This window comes from Anguilla anguilla, chromosome 10, assembly GCF_013347855.1.
Source record: "Anguilla anguilla isolate fAngAng1 chromosome 10, fAngAng1.pri, whole genome shotgun sequence".
NCBI lineage: Eukaryota > Metazoa > Chordata > Actinopteri > Anguilliformes > Anguillidae > Anguilla > Anguilla anguilla.
The window spans coordinates 35,374,808-35,395,309 of NC_049210.1; the positions used below are offsets into that span (position 1 = coordinate 35,374,808).

At 46.6% G+C, this 20,502-nt stretch overlaps 2 protein-coding genes across 3 annotated transcripts in view; both read right to left on the reverse strand.

Annotated features, from left to right (window-relative positions):
• fam172a (family with sequence similarity 172 member A) overlaps nucleotides 1-16,192 on the reverse strand; it is a 171,491-nt gene extending 155,299 nt beyond the window's left edge. Inside the window, exons 1-5 of the mRNA XM_035378936.1 lie at nucleotides 16,073-16,192; nucleotides 14,819-14,953; nucleotides 12,792-12,893; nucleotides 9,622-9,722; nucleotides 322-387 (exon numbers count right to left, since the gene is read on the reverse strand). Coding sequence (XP_035234827.1) covers nucleotides 322-387; nucleotides 9,622-9,722; nucleotides 12,792-12,893; nucleotides 14,819-14,918 — 369 coding nt within the window. The 5' untranslated portion in view covers nucleotides 14,919-14,953; nucleotides 16,073-16,192. The remainder of the gene's footprint in view (nucleotides 1-321; nucleotides 388-9,621; nucleotides 9,723-12,791; nucleotides 12,894-14,818; nucleotides 14,954-16,072) is intronic.
• Nucleotides 16,193-18,800: 2,608 nt separating this feature from the next.
• kiaa0825 (KIAA0825 ortholog) overlaps nucleotides 18,801-20,502 on the reverse strand; it is a 116,770-nt gene continuing 115,068 nt past the window's right edge. For both annotated transcript variants that reach the window (XM_035378888.1, XM_035378887.1), the window contains exon 20: nucleotides 18,801-20,192. In XM_035378888.1, the coding sequence (XP_035234779.1) occupies nucleotides 20,096-20,192 (97 nt within the window). In that variant the 3' untranslated portion in view covers nucleotides 18,801-20,095. The remainder of the gene's footprint in view (nucleotides 20,193-20,502) is intronic.

The window sequence follows — 20,502 nt, forward strand, 5'->3', positions numbered from 1 at the left end:
GGATTAAGGATTAGCCTTTTCTTATTTTTTAAATGACGTGTCACAATGCATTTCGTTTGTTGACGAGCGGCTTCCACAATGAGAAAGCACCGTGGAGAGAGAGAGAGAGAGAGAAGAAAAAAAAAAGTAAATTATTCCGCATCCTCCATTTTCAGAGGATGCAGTCCATCATAATCCGGCACCGAAGCAAGCGTATTTACATTAATTACCTCATTAATACCCGCTTTAATCTTCAAAAGCATAAATCACAAATGAAAAACGCTGGGGTTTTTTTTTGTTTTTTTTTTCCAAAAATCATTTTAATTCTTCGACGTTACTTACTGGGAGAATTTCTTTAGTCATGTTGCACTCTTTCTCCAGGAGTTTGTAAACATGTTGCGTGATGATCTGAGAAGAGAGGGGGAAAAAAAGAAATCAATTAATAAATATCTCACTCGTCTGATATCGCTGTTAGGAGTCACACGACGTATGCAGGCAGTGTCCCGGGCACCCAAGGCAAAGAACGCAGAAAAGACATCTATCCGCGATCTTCACAGATCTCCCTGTATAGACAGCGAGCCTCCAGACAGCCACAGCGAGGGAGATAATTGGGGACCGTCTTGGATTCTCTTGTTTTGAGTGCGGTAAAGTGCGGGGGAATTGTCAATCAAAGGAGACAATCTGGAGCTACAAGGCGAGGGCTGAGGCGAGGTGCGTCGAATCCCCAAAGCTGCGCGGCGCGGAGCGGAGCGTGTGTACAGTGTAATTTCGCCCTCAGGCCACCCGCTTCACGGTTCGGTGACATCAACAACTTTGTACAGATATGTATTTTTCCCGCTCTTTCTTCCTCCCGACTCGAACGCGCATTTTTCGAGAAGCGAGGAAGAGGAGGACGCGGTCGCGCCGCCGACATTAAAGACGAGGCTCTGGTGCCGCTTCTGGGGGCCACGCCTTTCTCAATTTACCCCAGAGCTCTACAACCGCACGGGAGGGGGGGTTGGGGGTTTGGGGCAGTTTTGGGGCAGGATCATGTATGAGCCCCATCAGTTTATATCTAAAGCTAATGCTGAGTGGAATCAATGTACAGACACATCAAGGAAGTCCCCATAAACTGCAATAACTAGGAATGGATACACCCTATTAAAACAGTCCTGGTAGGAACTGGAGGAACAAGATTGAAACCCACTCCTCACCAAAACGCAGAAAATAATCCAATTTTGATTTTGGCTGAGACCGCCAAACAGGGTAACTTAAAAAAAAACCCAGCAGAAGGTAAAGTGGCGGATTTCACCGTTGGACTGTTATGCTTTTAAACACGTATGCCGTTAGAACTTTGCCTAATTCGCAGATGCCAGTCTAGCTGATGAAGGTTAATGACTGTGGACCTCAGTATGCGAGCGCTCAATGATATCAATAAGCCCGGCAGAAAACTCCATTTTCCCTACTTTATCCGTCGAGAGCCTCAGGTGGCAGAAAAGATATGGAGAGGGAAAGAAAATTGGGCTCTTTAGTGTGTGTGTGTGTGTGTGTGTGTGTGTGTGTACCTGTCAGTCAAAAGTAACACTGAGAAGCCTTGTGTCAGGGGGTGTGGCCGCCGGTGTGATGTCCAATGAGGGGGGGGCTTTGTGGCGTCGATGTCCAAGGGAGTTCCAGGGTCTCAAGCCCAGCGAGGCCAGGCCCGTTTAGAGGAGGCAGAACCACACGGCTGCCAGCCAATAGCAAGGCAGGCTGGTCATCAGTGACACCGCTGTGGATTTGTGACGTGTACCTTACGGTACGTGGATGTAAAAATGGGTTTTAGCCCATGTGGGGAAACGGCCAACCCTGACAAACTACAGAATACTGAGGACTATGGAGGAGCAGATGTTCTGGCAAACGCATCTAGCCTACATGTTGCTCGTTCTGAAAATTGTTAATTTTAAGGACAAACACACACACACACACACACACACACACACACACACACACACACACACAATCTGTACACAGACAGTAAAGATTTTCTTCATGCAATCTGCCCAGCCCAACAGCCTAATTAGAAACCCAGTTTGTCAAGTAATTAATATTGTCTTATTAGTTTGATAATGAGGGGCCTGCAGGTAAGACGCTGGAGCGTTTCCCTTCCTCTTCCTCGGCTGTCGCCGGCGAGCTCGGAGAAAAGTTGCCGCACGGCTGCATCCTGAAGTTCACAAAACTCCCACAATGCCCTGGGCGGTGGCGCGACCCGGGTCGTCCGGGATCGGCGCTCGCGCAGGTTCAGAGTTTCGGGGGCCGAGGGGGGGGGGGGTAACGGAGGCGCTCGGAGCGTCGTCTCGAGGCTTCGGCGACGAAAAATTAAAAAACGGCAAAAACTACGACAAACACGACGTAGACAGAACCAGGAGAAAATGCAGGCATGCGGTACTCAGTATTGAATTAATGAAAAAGAGGAGTTTTACCTTGACTGTGAAGCTCTTGGCAGAGGAGGAGGAAAAGAGGGACGTGGCGGTCTAAAAATATGGCGGGTTGGTGAGGGTTCTGCTCAGGGTACGTCCCTGACAGAGGACTGCTATCTTGGGCAGAGAGAGGGAGGGGCGGCTCCACACTGACCCCTTAAAACTTCTCTCTCGGGGGGGAGGAGCCTGATAAGAGACCCGTGGCAGGTCGGGACGCCGGGATGAGGTCATCAACGTGCGCCCACATCAATCCCCCCCTCCCGCCCAGCCACCAGCCACACACACACCCCCCCCCCCCCCCCCCCCCCCCCAGCAGGAAATGCCCAAACAGAGCACACTCTGATTAATGCGCTTCGGTTCGGTTCGGCGCTTTTAAAATGATAAAGGGATCACTCAGGGGGGAGAGCAGGACGGGCGGGGAGTGCGGTTAACCTCACCCTCACCCCCGCGCCGCACCGCGCCGCGGGCTCCAAACCCGCCTGATTAATTGGGCGCTCGCCTTATCGGGCAGGCCGGAGTCACGCCCGGGCCGGGATGAACTTTTATCGGCCGGGCGGCGATCGATACCGCCGTGTGCGCTCTACCCCCCACCCCCCCCCCCCCCCCGGATCTCAAACAGGCACAGCGGCACAGGGCGAGTCCATCAGCAAAGGGTTTTCTCCCTCTCTCACTCTCTTTCTCTCTCTATCCTTCCTTCTTTCTCTCTCTCTCTCTCTCACACACACACTCTCTCTTTATCTGTCTCTCTCATCCCTCCCTCTCTCTCGCTCTCCCTCTCTCTTTACCCCTCTCTCTATCTCTCTCTCTCTCTTTCTCTCCCTCCCTCTCTCACACACTCGCTCTCTCTCCCCTCCCCCCCTCTATCTCTCTCTCTCCTTCCCCCTCTCTCTCCCTCTCTTTTTCAAAGCCACTTAGCTGGGGAAGAGTGAACAGCGGTGACATCAAAGCTGTTTACATAATGCGAGCCAGCGGCTGGGCGCTGTACGGACGGCACACAGAGAGAGAGACTTACGTTTTTATAAATGGGCAGAAAATCCCCACACAAAAACAGCGGAGTAAAAGAGAGAGAGAGAGAGAGAGAAAGAGAAAGAGAAAGAGAGGGAGAGAGAGACACAAGAACGCTGTTTAAGGGTAGCTCGTACAACAGAGAACTAAAAAATTAGAATAGAGCGCACTTATCTCATTTCAACTTTTTTTTTCATTTTTATTCTTTTTTTTCCTCCAAAGTCTGCCGCTCGGAGGAACAAAGCGGGGGAAAAAAAAAACTCCCACAAGGCCGTTTGTTGTTACTGCGTCTGCAGCGGGTGCGCTGATGAAAAACTTCCCCCTTCTCGCATTGGCACTGCCACTTACTCTGTGCCTAATGACCACCTCAGGTGTTACCTTAGAAGCCAGCAGAGGGGTGATTCGCTTTTTAAGTACGCCCTTGTGTTCCACAAAACCCCCCACCCCCCTCCAAAACACATACGCAGAGGTCACAAGAGACGGCTGCCATTTCTCTCTCTTTCAGAGCTCTTCTTACCGTAAACTTCTTAACACAACACAAAGGAGCAGATATGGGCACGTAGCCTTGCTATCGCATCCACTGGGTGCGTTTTCTATAGCCGGTTATAAGGGGATTGAGCCCCTGTGCGTGTGTGTGCACGCTCCTATGCATGTGCACACGTGCGTGAATAAATTAACATATTAATTGTGATGCTATTTATGACAGAAACACGCAACATGCAACATGTTTGACTGTTGCAACCGGTTAGTTTTTGTTCAGGTCTCTCCGCGTGGAGTTTGCGTGTTCTCCCCGCGTCCGCGTGGGTTTCCTCCGGGTACTCCGGTTTCCTCACACAGTCCAAACACATGCAGGTTAGGGTAACTGGAGACTCTAAATTGTCCTTGAGGTATGAATGTGGGAGCGAATGGTGTGTGGGCCCTGCGATGGACAGGCGACCCGTCCGGGGTGCGTCCCTGCCCTTCACCCAATGCCTGCTGGGATACGCACGCATTCGAACAGCGTGTGACCGGCGGAACAGTGGCACGGGCATTTAGTCGACACGTCACACAGAGGGGCGGCACCTCACAACCGCACGGTGTGGCGGTTTGGCGATAAAAAAGGCCATGCCACCGGTGTGGTGCTCACATGCTGTTTGAACACATTTTGACTGTTTCTCTTCACATTGGAAAAAAAATTGAGAAACAAGACTAGGGGATTCACCCAGGTGCTCTCTCTCTGTAACCTACTGCGGGTCTAAATAATTACGCTCCGTTTTAGCGAAACCACATTCATCCATTTTCTGAACTGATTCATTCCTGGTCAGGGATGGGAGGTGAGGGCGGGGGGGGGGGGGGGGGGGGGGGGGGGGTTTGGGGGGCTGGAGCATGTCCCAGCAGGCATTGGGTGAAAGGCTAGACGGAGCCAAGAGCAGGAGAGTGACACGCTGGCCCGGCACCAAAAAACGCCGAAGAAAAGTCCGACTCCGATTCTGTCATTCCAGGCCGGTTCTACCGCATCGAGCAGCAAACTGTAATGTCAGGAGCGGAGGAGAGGAAAAAAACAGCTCCATAATACAGCCATCTGGCTGGTCGCTTCTTCATTAGAATATTCTCCCTGTATTTGTCAACCCACAGATGCAGAAAGAGAAGGGGGGGGGGGGGGAATGCCGATTTATTAACAGCTTAATGTACTTCGGGCTGGACTGGATCCCACAGTTATCTGCTATCAGGAGGACTATCACTTACAGCAATAATTACACTTTCTGAGACCTGCAAGCGCCGCTCTGACACTTTTACAGCCTGGCGCGTTCGCACGCTCGCTCGCAGGCACGCAGGCACGCAGGCACGCAGGCACGCAGGCACGCAGGCACGCAGGCACACACGCACGCACGCACGCATGTCCTGCATTCACAGAGCCGCGTAGTCTCACACGCGAGACTCACAATCACATATATGTCATTACGTATGCCAAGAGAGTCAAAGCCACACAAGCAGCAAACACACTAAAAGCTAGACACGCTGGCACACATACAAACGCGCGCATACACACACACACACACACACACACACGTACACACACGCAATCAGAAAAAAAGAAAGAGGCACATTCTCACACATAACAGACACAATATCACAGGGACATATGTATAGCTTGACAGGATCACACACTCAAGCAGTCCGAAACACTCAGCCCTCACACTCTCGGGGAATGCCACAGAGCGGGCAAACGTTCTCACACACACCAGAGACAAAGGGGAACAGTGACGCAAAGCAGTGTGAAGCACGTGCGAACTGAAACACACAGACACACACACACACACACACATATACATATATACCACACACACACATACATATATACCACACACACACGTACATATATACCACACACATATACATACATAACACACACACACACACGCACACATATGGCACACAGACACACACATACACGTACACACGTATACACACACACACACATATACACAGACACACACATATACATATACACACACACACACAAACACATGTATACATGTATACCACACACACACACACACACACACACACACACACACCCCACACCCCGCACCCTCTAACAATGATCAGGACAGATATTAGCGCGGAGGAAACGAAGGCCGCCTCGCCGAGCACGGCGCGGGCGTCTCAATTTCACGCCGGCGTCCCCGGGCCCCCGAGGGCCCCCCGCGCAGATTGCATTAGGGGCCCGGCCGCGCGCTCCCAAGCACCGCGTTCCACACCCGCGTTATTCAATCAGCGCTCGCTGCGTAACCGGGACGCCGCCGACCCATAATCCTTTTAGGGACGCCGCTCGGCCCGGTAACGAGCGTTCCGTCTGCCGCCCCGTGGGGGGGGCAGGCGGGGTGCCGGGGGGGGTCGCAATAACCGGCGAGAGCGGCCCCCCCCCACCGCCCACGCCGGGCCCTCCGGCCGCTTTGGGACGCCCCTCGGGACTGCCCCGCACGGTGTTTAGGCTTCGACAGCTGTGGTAAATATCCAGGGTTCTCAATGGGCCGCGGACATTGTTACATTTAGCCAATCAACCCAACGTAATGCAAAAACCATAATAAATGTAATACAATGTTGGAAAACACAGCGCTACAAAATGAATATATGAAGTAGAAAGCAACAAATAAGTGAGAAAACAAGGCTTTATTGTTTCCTGCTGGCCTCAGTTGCATTACAAACTGTGGCACCCAAAAGGCAACTAAATACTACCATGCGGTTCTGCAGTCAAAAAAAACTGTGTCTAGCTAGGTGAATAAAGAAACTACATGCACAGACACACACACATACTGTATATACGTATATATATATGTGTGTGTGTGTAGTATGTATGTGTGTGTGTGTGTGTGTGTGTGTGGTATGTATGTATGTGTCTGTGTCTGTGTGTGTGTGTAGTATGTATGTGTGTGTGTGTGTGTGTGTGTGTGTGTGTGGTATGTATGTATGTGTCTGTATCTGTGTGTGTGTGTAGTATGTATGTGTGTGTGTGTGTGTGTGTGTGTGTGTGTGTGTGGTATGTATGTGTGTGTGTAGTATGTATGTGTGTGCGTGTGTGTAGTATGTATGTGTGTGTGTGTGTGTGTGCGCTGTTCTCCAGCCGCAGCACACAGCCACAGCTGCGAATCTTTCCCGCGCGCGGCCGAGGAGAGGCTAAGCGCAGCGTTCTGAAGTGTAAATTGGACATCTGGCGCCGGTGCTCCTCTTACGGCGCGGCGGCGGCGACGGGCTGGGGGGGGGGCTTTCGCGCCCCTTCACAAAGACACGCGGCCCTGCGAAACGGGACGAGAGACCGGCCGAGCGCGGTCACTCCGCGAGGGGGGGGGGAAAGGGCGGCGGGGTTCCATGGCCCGTGCCCGTCCCCGTCCCCGGCCCCCCGCACACACAAGGCCTCGCCGGGGTACGCGCACGCCCATGGCCAGGGGGGCGGGGGAAGGGGGGGGGGGGGAGGGCGGTGGTTGGTGGTTGTCGGAGGCGACCCTGGCTGGCTTCTCAAGGATACGCACTGTCGCAGCCGTTGCTTATTCTCGAGGAGGAGAAAACAGAATAAACGTGTTTCGCCCGCGGCGCGGCGCCAACAGAAGCGGCTCTGGCTCTTCCGCCATGTTGTGGCTCCAAGGACCACAAAAACAATCAACAAAGAATAAAGATGGGCGGGGAGCATTGGGGACATCTGAATGGCCCATTCAGATATGATCAATGCTCTGTTTCAGCTCCGCTACTGTGAACTGTGCACCGCTAATGTCGAGTGGCTGTGTTAGCCCCACGTAGCATTAGCCCCATGTCATGTTAGACGCTGAAACCTCAGGAAAGAATAGCCTGTTTCTTGCTATCGCTTCCCGTGTGAATAAATAGTACACTGAAGAATAACTTAAGAATTTCAAAAATACCTGAAGTATAAGTAAAGTTTACATCAAGTATGCTCAGAAATACAATTTTTCCACCTTGGATGGTTGATTGCAGAACACAACCAAGCAGCCATTAGCTACCGTGTTTCTGTGAATGTTTTGCATGGCATAGGTTCTGCTTTCAGTAGCATTATAAGGTTCCAGTACAACGTAGGCTTACTGCATTGGGAACGGCTTCTAACTAACATCACAAATGAATATTTGTGTATATCCACCATAAATATACAGGCCAGGGACATGAAAAGTAGGAAACTTCCAGTACATCAGAAATAGCTTGCATTTCTACAGACTTTCACATTCAGAAATAAAAAGTTGACGCTTCCCAGTTACTCTGTGAACTTATTTCAGATTCACAGATTTACCAAAGAAAAAAATTAAAAGAACTAACAATGCAAGTCTTTAAAAAAAAGGCAATTCCTCAAAGGACGACCCTGGATTAAGAACAGCACGCGCAGGTAATCCTACAAAAGAGTCATCTTTTCTTTGAACTTCAAAGAACAAACAGAACAATTAAATACAAAGAACAGGAAGAAAATAGAAAAAAAAAATGTAAAAACAGAAAACTAACTGGCGCCGTCTCCTCACCCGCACGGCGACTGAACGTCGCCTGAACTTCGTCCTCGTTTACCGCCGTTAACGGGCCAGCCGTGTAAACGGGACCGGCGTTCTCGTCCAGATGTTGCTTACGTTAAACTTTTAGCCGCTTAGCAGACGCTCTTACCCAGAGCAACGCACACAGCCTACAATCTTCCTACATACAATCCACTTACACAGCTGGACCAATTTAGTGAAAACGATTCGGGTTAAGTACTTTACTCCAGGGTACAATGGCGTTCCCCGCGTGGGAATGGAACCAACAACCTCAGAGCGTCTCCAGGCTCTCGCCCTGGTTTCAGCTGTCGGGTATTCAATAAAAGCCATTTGACAGCTGAAAGGTTCCGTGTGAGCACTCTCCCAGGTGTAACGCACAAACAGGGGTCTGGAGGACTGACGGAGCCGGTCGGAGTAACAGCCGCTAAGGCGTCACAGCGTAAAGAGCAGGCCTGGAGAATTGATATAAATCACCGCGTGGCAGGGCTGATCGTGGGAAATAACAAAGACGAGGCCCGGACCGCCGTCCGCAAACAAGGAGAAACCAGGCTCACGTAGAGACACCTAGAATTTGAAATGTTTTTTTTTTCTTTTTTTCCCAGTAAGCGCTACACGCGGTCATCCGGGCGTGCTAATGTCGCTAATTTGGCTGGGGACCTATTAGAGCTGACAACGGCTGGCCCTGAACAACAGTAGTGTTAGTGGCGGTTCTCGCGGAAAAAATGGACTTTCTTTTACGCGATTACAGGCAAAATTATGCATCGCCGCCGTCTAATACCTTCATTAGCAACGCCCGGAACCAGATTGGGTCCACTAGCCTTTAACACCAACACCGTTCACTCTCTTACGATGAGGTGCTACTGCGTGTCTGAGTGTGTATGTTCAATTACCACCCAGAATCCAATTATAAAGTTATTAGAACCAGCAAACACAGATAAATCAAATTCATCATCAAAGTTTCTCCCAAAATAGCACACTATGATAAAAGATTTACAGACTATAATTATATTTTCAAAATCTGAGTTTTTTTATGGTCTTGTTTTCCTTCATAATTAACTACCTTTGGTGGTGGTGAGGGGGGGAAAAGTGTCTTAACTCTTTTTTTTTTAAATGCTCTTTGAAATGCATGATGCTTGATGCATTTATTAGTAAACAATGTATAGGAAATGATAAAGTAATTAAATAAAGATGAAACGTACCTCTCCCAGGGCCTCGTATCGTTTCTGGTTCCACCGGTGTAAGTCCTCCCGGTAATTGAAAACAAACGGCTCTCCGGTCGTAATGTGCCTGAGCTGTCCCTCTGAAGGTACAGACAAAAAGCACGGTCATCACTTCTGCCGTCCCTTACGGAAATGGAACTCACGAGAATATATCAACATAAAATATATTACTAAGATATTGCAACACTTAACTTGCACATATTGCAGCACTTACTGGAAAATATATTTATTATTTACAATATAATGCAATATACCCCATATCTGTAAGGAGCACCCTATGCAGGACTTCTGTGAAGGACTTCCATTTCAGAAGTACAACCACCGTTTGGGTGCCACAATTATGACTCTTGGTTTTTTGACTCTTTGAATTTTGTAATTTTGGAGATTTGGAATGTGAGGTGTGAAAAGGTCAACAAGCAAAAACTTGTAAATAAACTTGGCTTTTTTCCCGTTCTCAGTTCTTTTATTTTTCGCATGAGAAGAAAAACGGAAAACATTTTGGATTTCTCCGGCAAGAACACCAAACTGGGAGATAAAAGAAGGGCAAAATAGTCTCTAACAATCCGGTCATTTTCGCCCTCGCTTTCTTCCATTTCGAGTACCGTATCCCAGGTCTGCACTTACAGACTGCGGACAATGAAAGGGCCATTTCTGCGGTGCAGAAGCTCTCTTTAAATAAAAATGCAGCAAAAAAGGGGCCAGGTGCAAGTCGAGGACCACGGGGGTTATTTGGCAAAATATCAGCGGCTAATCAAAGGGACAGGCTTCACAAAACGGGCGCGGAGAGCGAGCCAGAGAATTCCGGAGACGCGGGCGCGCTTCGGCGTCCCCGAGCGATACGGCGACTTCGCCCCTTCGACCTTCGGTTCGATCGGGAGCCCCTCTTCGCGAGAGGGGACTGTCTCTCCCTCCGTTTCGCGGAATGAAACGCGTCCGGCGCGGCGTCGTCCATCTGGCAGGTACGCGGCTCGAAACCCCTCCCTTCCGCTCGGGACGCCGCCGTCCTTCTGGGACCTCTGGCGGGTTCCCGGCCAGGACAGCTGGCCGGGCGCCCCGCCCCGCGTCCACCTGGGGTCTGGGGAGAGAGCCAATTCCCCCCCACCTCCTGACACGGCTTTGTGCCGTGGCCAATGGGCCGCTGTCCCACGGACATGGGTGGGTGGGGGGGGGGGGGGGGGGTTGTTGGATGGGGGGTCATTCCACCGATCAGCCACCCCGGGCAGGAAGAGCCAGCGGTTGCCAAACGGTCAAAAGGATCGACCCGAATACGGAGGGGTCGCAGACAGGTGAGAAGGTTCCCCGACTTGCAAATAGCTTGTCAGCGCTGGTTTGTTCCGGGCCGTTCCGTCTGTGACAGAACTCTAACAGCTCTAAGCCCAAACGGCTCTGAGCAATATTCGCCTCCTCTTTGAGGAGATAAAAACGGCGGCAATAAAGTCCAGAGGATATTACTTCGCTTGGATATGTGGCGATATGACTTTATAACAATGACAGCGCTGTGTCCCTACAGCACAACGTCTCTCAGCATGTCGGCAACATGACTCCGGTGTCAACCAGGGAAATATTTATAACACCGTAACCTGGAGCCTATGACTCAAAAAAAAAAAGTCTCGCTACATGCTTGTGTTTGTACTTTCATATTAACGAAAGCACAGGGGTGATGTTCCTGTTACGTAAGACCAAACTTGAAGCCCTGAACCAGAGTCCTCCTTTGAACTTGACGTTCTGAGACAGAGCGAGAACCCTGGAGCCTCCAGTCAGGACACAACACATTACCGCCGATTCACTCAAACTGCGAAGCGTTCGAAAATGTGCAATTTGGACAGAGCGATGCATTTAGCGGGAAAGCAATTCCCAGTCCATGAGCCTTGGCTTTAACTTCTGAACACAATTATTTGCAAGTGTAAGTTAATACCCCCCTAATATAGTATTTCAGGAATGAGGCCATTCATCGTCCGGGTGACACCGCGCGATATTAAAGCCAAAAAACGACGTTAAATTTAATTGTGACCTCCGTGATTGAAAACGCAGAGCACAAAATACTTAAACAAACACAAAAACGTACACCCAAAGGACCCAGGGCTCATCTTTTCGCAATTATTCCGCGATGGCACGGGGGCGAAACAATTTCGGGACAAAAGATCCTTTCCTAAAACCGCTTGGCCCGCGCAAGGCGCCCGCGCGATATATCTTCCGTCGCTCTCGCCCGCCGATAAAAAAGTTTACGCGGTTTGCTTTTTATCGTTAGCGGTTCGACAACACGTAGCGCTAAAAGCCCGCCCGTCCCTCAGAGACGCAGGGAGGACAAGAAAGCGGTTTGAAAGGGCGACCGAAGAAAAGCACCCAAAAAAAAATAAAAAATCAATTATGCATTCACGGGCGGGAGACGTGAGCTCCTCTAAACGCCGACGCCTAGCAGAAGGGAGACGGGGACCGTAATGAAAAAGGAACGCGCCGCGGAAGTTCAGCTCCGTCGCGTTCACAACACGGCCTCTCCGAGGAATACGCTTCCCCAACTTTTTTTTTCTTCTTTTTTTTCCCCGATAATTAGCATGCTGTTCTAATTTTTTTTTTTTTTTTAGCTTAATTAGGTGTACATAACCTTGGATTTCCAGTAATAAAAAAATTTAAAAGCTGAAGGCTACCGCGATGAAGCCGTCAGATTTCGCCGTTAAAATAAGACGTCTGGCGCGGAAAACGTACACGCGCGGTCCTCGCGTTTCTCTTATTTATCTTTTCTTTAAAAAGGACGTTTTATTTATTAAAAAATCGCCACCGGTACTTTCAAGCAGGTAACAAAGGGAGCAGCAGCTTGAAGCGCTTTCAAGGGGACCGCAGCTCAAGACCGTACGCACGTCCGATTTCGTATAATTTTTTAAAATTTGTTTTAAACTCCTGAAGCGTTTATATTCGGGGCTCTGTGGGCAGGGGCCCGGCAGTAATGCGGCGTAAGGTTATGCAAATCTCCCATCAGTCTCAAGGCAGGGATGACCGGGTTGCTGACAGCCCGTACCGTAGGCTACACACCGCGCCGCGATCTCCCACTGAATCCGAAGGCAAACAGATAGGATTATGATTGATCTGACAGCGGGTTTTTAGCATGCGCTGACGGCCCTTGGAAACGGTCGGCGGGCCGCGGCGACGCTCACCGTCGTTGAAGGCGTACTCGAACTCTTCCAGGGTCTTGGGGAAACTGAGAGGGGGCTCGTCTTTCTTCATCAGCTCGTCCAGGTCTATGCGGGATAGCAAATCTGGAAGGAAACCTCCGGCATGTTAGCATTAGAGTGCATTTGACCTGACCTGTTGCATGTCATCAACACACACACACGCACACACACACACACACAACCTCCATCCCCAAAGCCAGGTCTCCAATTTTCAATACCTGTTAAATAATGAGTCCATGGACTTACTCCAACTGCTGAACGGTCAACCTTACACACACAGTTTTCACGGTTTAGTAGCGTTTAGTTCACACTGATGAAGTCGCAAAAGGCACGAAAAAACATAAATAAAGGAGAAAGCTGCACAGCGAACGAAAGGAGCAAACGGAGAAGAGCGGCTCGTTAGCGGAGGCGGCCGTGGGGTAACCGCGGCCGACCGTAACCGTGGCGGCGACGGTGTCGCCCGACTGCCACGCCCGAGAGAACGCTGCCATATCCAATAAGGCACGGTGACTATCCGGGCCGTCTCAACGTCTCTGTAGGCTCCATCAGCACTGCTTACGGGCCTGCGCTACGCTAAACGGCAGCGGCGTCATGCTAGCGAAGGGAGACAGGAAGGGAGCCGGTCCTAGAGACATAGGTGAACTGTGTGCCGTTCGCTGGGAGTCGATTCAGTTTCAACTGAGTGATTTCAGGAAATACAATTCAAAGCAGGAGTTGATATTGCATTGAATCAAATTAATTCTAGAATTTTAAAATAAACTACCCCAGGGTAGAGAATCAGCTTCCTCTGCCGCTATGTAACAAGACCAACAGAGTTTGGCCTGATTCCACTTTGAATTCAGCCAATGACTTAAATCATGAGAAGTTTAAAAGGCATCTCTCAATAGTTAATAGCCTTTGTAACAAGGGTATAATTGCAGAGAGGTACAGCCAAAGATCAAGGTTCCAAGTTCACCGTAGTCTTAATGAAAGCCCATTGGCTAAGCACCAGAGATTGGCCTCATCTTCTATAGCGGAAATGCACATACCCACTGATGTCTCTGAACTTCTCTGAACCTCTACTGCTCTACATGACTGCGACTCAGCTGTTACAACTAACTGCCCTCTGAATGGAGCGCCAAATCCCTAATTCCTGCCTACCTAACAACTCCTCGCTGTCATATTATGTGTCTTAAAACCTACAATTGAGAGACAGCCCAACGCCCAAAACTACCACGCCATTTTGCTGAACTGCGAGCTATTAGTTAAACCAACACTCTCTGTAACAGAAACGAGGGAACCCATTCACATAGCACTGCCACCTTCATGGGCTCGCAACCCAAATAATACAGTCCATCCACAGTCATACATCTTAACTCCAGTTCCAAAGTTACCTGGAAGTTGTGCTGCTATTAAAACTTTTCTTCTTGCCATCATGATCCAAAATCGAGGTCAACTCAGCCTACTCACCATTTTTATACATGCCACGCAGCTTATAATTGCAATTTCTGATAATTTCTTAATTGTAATTGTATATATGCAGTACACCTGTGTGGAAGTATCTTTGTTTGTTATGTTTCTCCACTCATTTATTCAGGTTTTCCTTTAATTTGTCACCTGTCTGAATCTAGCTGTATAATTGGATACTATTTAAAAATGCAAGGTTTTGTACTAAATGCCAGTAATGCACCCAAGAGCAAGCACACAAGCAAGCAAGCTTTAAAACAGCAAGTGACCAACTCCATAAATAATATGCAAACATAAGGGCTATGTAGATGCCTTGGATATACCTCTACCAAATAAACTGATAACATCACTAGGTAAAATGATGCCATAATTTAAAAAAAAAACTCAAATCATCACGTGATTAAAGAAGGCTATTGTTTATGATTTATTGAATGAGCACCGTGCAGTTGTCATACACATCAAACTAGCATCAACCTGACTGAATCAGCATGTGAACCAAAACAACTGATACATTTCAAAGGAAGGAACTCCACTCCCGGACTATGTGTATTTATATTACTCACCTTTCAGCGCTGTAGTTTTCTCCTTTTCTTCTTGGCCCCCCAGCTGCGCCATATTTAGCCACAAACTGATGAATATACAACTGTAGTAGTTAACACGCATGGATCTTCTTCCCCACTTTATCACTGCGGGCCATCCTGAATCGAAAAATGAAGAAGAGGAATGTGTCACCATGTATCCAATATAGTAACCACAGAGACTTGCAGCACATCTCTTTCAGTCGGATAGTGAGATGTTACGGGAGCATTGTTGATGGCTGGTCAGAAATATTTATTTTTAAGTAGCAGGTGGCATATTTACCAATGAACATATGACCAACTGGTAAGTACTGAAGTTTCCGCATCATGCAGCTGCTAGCTATCCAGCTATAAACAATTAAACCCTTGTAGACGGTCATCTGATGCTGGACGAATGTGTCATTTTACTATTCTTGGACGTAAACAGATTGCTATATCTTCGCTGCGATAATCAATAAGTTCAGTCAATATAGCCGATTGAAATTCTAATGACTTTCTCGTTGGTATGATCAATGTATTAGCTATACAACTTTAGGAGAACAAACCCTAAATTAATTCATGTCCAATCGCCCGCGAGCTACTGAAAACCGAGTATGATCGGAGTACGAGCGATTCGTTAATTCCACTATATAACATTTATAAGCTTGAATGCGTTGAGAGAAAACTAGCTGGCTAGCTACTGTGCTAAAGAATTGTGGGCTGTAAGCAAGCTTAACAATTTACAGTTAGCAAGCTATTTGATGTTTAGCTACAAAGTTAGCGTTACATATCAACATTTCATCACACAAGCACGACAAAACATAGCTATCTCGTATGTATCACAATATTTTAATTCAGAAAAAAAACATACATCGATACATCATTCTGCCTTGGGACTTGAAAGAAAGAAAAACGACACAAAAGGTGAGCGACAGCCTGTACAACGTTTAAGCCACACGAAAGTTATATTACACCACTGAAATGAGTGAAAATATTATGAACTTTAGACAAAAACAATTGAGAGGAAAAACGAAACAAACCAAGTATCGAAGGCCACTGTAGCCAATATTGACATCGGTAATGAAAACAGAAAGCAAACAAATCCGGGGAATATCAATTCACAAAGACTAGCCTATTCACTGAAGCAGGGCATTCTTGGACTTGCAAACACTCTGTTGGACCAGAGATCACGGTTATTATTTTTAAATGGAGAGAGGCGAATCCTCTGCACGAGCATGCATTTTAGCACAACACACATACCATCACAACAAGACAGTGGAAAACACAAACAACATCATCTTGCAGCTTCCAGCTTCCTCAAAGTACCACAAAAACAGGAAGGAACCATATAAAAACGGAAACGGATGTTCCCGACACCATGGAGACAGGCAGGAGGGAGGGAAGATTTAAACACACAGCGCCACTGCCTGACCCAGTTCAGTTTGGTTATGTGCAAGTCTCCCATTTGTTGTAACTAGCGAGCACGCTACATTTCTAGCACGCTAAGGGCCATATCTGGACGATGTTTACTAAGGTGTCCGACGGCTTGTGCTGGTAAAATTTGAGAAAAGCGTCATCCATACAAATTGCGTGTTTTGATTAATGCTTATGCATTTTACGTCGTTATGATGTTGGTCTGCAAAAAAATATGGGAGGACAGAATGGAAATGTATGCACATGGCCTACAGCTGATTTTTGCCATGGCAAAGGCAATATTGCGTCTGGGAAAAGAACAAGACTCCTGAGCCAATGGATTGGAGACAGAAGCATGCAGAAGTGATTTCCAATTTTTTCTCAGGAGCATTATTTGGTTTTTCACCTTAGTTTTCCTGTGCCAAAATAAGTCAAACATAAAAGCGTAGTTCTTCCAAATTGCATAATAACTGTCTGTACCTAGTAGTTTTAGTAGTAGTTAGCGGCCCTGATGGTAATTTGCGGGATGCCTAGTAATTATGGTCCTTAGTGTTATCTGTAGGAAAACACAAAATGCATTTAGAGTTCTATGCGTCTTAAACACACAGTTTTTAATCTTTTAACAAAATGCCATGTCTGTTGTCAAAGCTGGAAGGACAACAAGCACTCAGGTTTTCTTTCAGAAGCACGGCTATCCTGCTTAAACTGTATTTATTAAGGTGTCATTCTCAAGGGATTTGACTGTTTTCTATGTGGCAATTCTAAGCGCCCTCAGAAGCTGTTGGCTCATTTAAATTTGAAAAGAATAGCCTATTATTTTATTTTAAATATTAATTCAAACAGATGTGGTTATTTTTGTTTGTAATTCATCGTACAAACCATTAAAAAGACATTTTCACAGCACCATACCTATTTCTGAATATCTTCTTTATCCCCTACGTGGTTTGATATGACTGGAAGGCTTACCTAAGCTTAATAGGCTTCCCAGCTATCTAGTTCACAAGGTAATAAACTAAACCAACTAGCAATGTCTGCTAAAATTTGTGAGTTCATAACACAGTTTCCTAGCAAGTATTGTGTCTGTCTGTAGTAATGGCATTACAATTTTGACTGCTGTCGCCTTCTTATCTTTAGACATTGGTTCTGAATTTCATAAACTAGACATGACTCCAGGATGTCTTCAATCTCAATTTCAGATCTCCCAACCATTTATTTATTTCCAGTTTAAGCCATAGTTGCACTCATTGCACTCCAAAAATAACTTAAGAACAGCATTATCCCCTGTAGGCTTTGGGCCGTTTCTTGTGCTGCAATGGCAATAGGCATCATCTTATGTTCTGGCTTTAATTTTCCTTTCTTGCCAATCATAATAAAGGCCTTTGAAAGTCTGTCAGATATTATCAAGCATGTTTTAGACTCATGTTGACACTGAAACATTGTATTTTGTTTTTGCCCCAGCTTCTTTAACGTTATCATTTTATGTAGCAAATTTGAGTTTGCTCAAGAGCACTGAGATTGATGAAGTGACATCATCGCGTATAGGTCTATGATGCATCACCTTTCTGGGCTGCGAGCCACATTTGAATTGAGAGTGGGTTGCATCACTGCACTGAAATCAGCTGCTTTTGCTATATCTGCCACTCAACAGTCCTTCAGTCAGTGCTAATTTGAACATGGACTGACAAACATAATCTGTAATATGTAGGCTAATCTTAATATCTTTGAATTAATTTTATGCAGCACATCTGCAGCAGTTGGGTTGGGTGCAAATAAGGACAAGAACTGTAGAAACCAAAGTGGGAGATGGTTTAGAGGAGCAAGAAGAGAAAATGTAAGCTAAGAAAACATAGCCCTTGGTTGTTCGCAAAGTGCTTCCAAAACCCTCTCAACTAAATGTTGTGCTTTCCCGCTATTTTCCCATGGTCTTCCACAAGTTTACTTCTGTCAGTCTGATCTCAGCAAAAGGCACAATTCATAGCAGTATAACATCTCAAGCACCAGGGACAATTACCTTCTGATATGCCCCCACACAGGGTGACTCACACACCACTACTGTTTCTACTGATACAGATGATGGATATTCAGGCTAAGGGCAGAATAGGTAACTCACCTTGAAACCCATCACCCCTGGAGTACAAGTCTTCACATTTGGAATACACAGCAAAATCTGGGTTACATTATAACGTCACCCCACAGAAACTGCCATAATACAGTTTGATATGAATATATAAGAATAACAATGTATTATTATTATGTAAAAGCTACATATCCAAAATAGGTTTTTTATTTGAAAATACAATTTAGCAAACCATTTCAGCTTCTCTGAATGTTCATCCTGCATTCTGCTGTGAAACATTTTCCTGTATTTAATAATTAATAGTTTTTTATGGTTGAAACAAAAATGAATAATTACTGAAAATTAGATTCATTCTCTTTTGCATAATTAATGTTTACAATTGGAGAGCACTTGAACTGCACTTAATTGACCTGAAATTTGAAATCTGAATACATTAAATGACACCTTTTAGTCTATTGTTCTGAATACACTGGGGATGAATACTGACAAAGATCAGCACAGAGTTGCTGTTTAATTTATTCAGACACTTACAGTACTACGGGATACAAAGATTTAATAAGACACAGTAATACTTTTAAGTGCAAAAAAAAAAAATCATATCATACATTTACTATACATTAAGTATTTTTTGAAACTAACATCAACAGAATAATAATCCTTTACAGAAATAATAATAATAATAATAATAATAATAATAATAATAATAATAATAATAATAATAATAATAATAATCACATTCATTCTAGGGGAGTTCTTACAAAATATACATTCAGAATTTTACAAGAATATTTCCATCTGATATATTCTATGGATGCTATAGCAATGATGCATGAAATCATAACATTCTGTACACAAGTCACACCAAGTCCTATAACTTTACAGCATCAGTGACAGGATCTGAGAAGCAATGAAAAAGTGAGTTTTTTTTTCATTCTTGCCCTCTATTCACAGAGGATTCACATGTCAGAGGATACAGTGTACAAGAGGAAGGCTTGAAAGCGCATCGCCAGGACTAGACAGCCAAGATGTCAAGAATTAGACAGAAACATGTTGATTTTGCGAGACAAGCCGCACGTTGTCTGAGAAAGTAGTCTTCATGTATCTCTTTTCAGGGTACTCTGGTATTTTCGCTCCGAGTTTCAAGGACGACTACATTTGAAAGAGTTGCTTTCTTTAAGTGCTGCATGCTGTATTTTGAAAAAAAAAAAAAAAAAAACGATTTTCCCCATTTGAATGTTGTACCTCATTTCACTACAGCAGTAGTTTCACAGATGATTCAATTCTTGTCAATAGGGTTGTAATAAAAATAACAATAAATTGATAATTATTCACATCATGAATCATTTGAACTAGTTGATAACAGTGGGATATTTGAGTCCATCTTGTTTTCAGGCTTACCTGCGGATCTTACCAAAGCCAAGGCCTCTTCCCTATTTTCTTGGGCACACAGTATTAAATAATTTCTGCCTTGAAGAGCAGTCTCAAAGAACAATCCTGGCTATTGGACTAGCACATTGAAAAAAACAAACAATAAAAACAGTTGAACAGTTGATGATCACAGGCGCCCTTAATCTGAATTTCCATTTTATCCTCAATTGCTCTGGCCTGAAATGAATTCATTTCCCAAACTTTAAGAAGAAGGAGAAAATAAGAGGTTGAGAATTCAGGGGGAAGCGATTTTTGAGTCAAGCGCGTCTTTAATCGAAGGCGTTCGCCGCCGCCTGGCGTGGCGAAGCGCGGGGCTCCGCTCGGCTCCGGCGCCTCGCTTCGCCGCGGCGCACGCCGACGGAGCGCTATGATCCCGGGCCGTCGCCGAAGTAGGCTTTCCGCAGGAGATCCGCCAGGGCCCTCTCTTCATCTTCAAGGGCCGCGCCATCCTGCAGGTCCCACCTGAGATGCGGAGACAGAAAACCGCGTTAGCGCTCCCTCCCGCGCCGTCGCCGCGCCTATTACGACAACACAGGGCCCGCCGCTCGTCTCCGGCAGGAGCGCCGCGCCGCGCTTTCCCGAGCTAGCTTGGCGTGGAGATCAAGTGAACAATACCCCTATGCCCAGAACCGCCCTGGCACAACCGCGCCAACAGTCACTTTAACAAAAACGCTCTGTTTTCTCCTTTTTCGTGTTTTTCGTACATAAATTTGCCTGCCTTTCGCGACTCTGTGTGTGCGCGTCGTTCCGGAACACCCTTTAATCTGCGTGT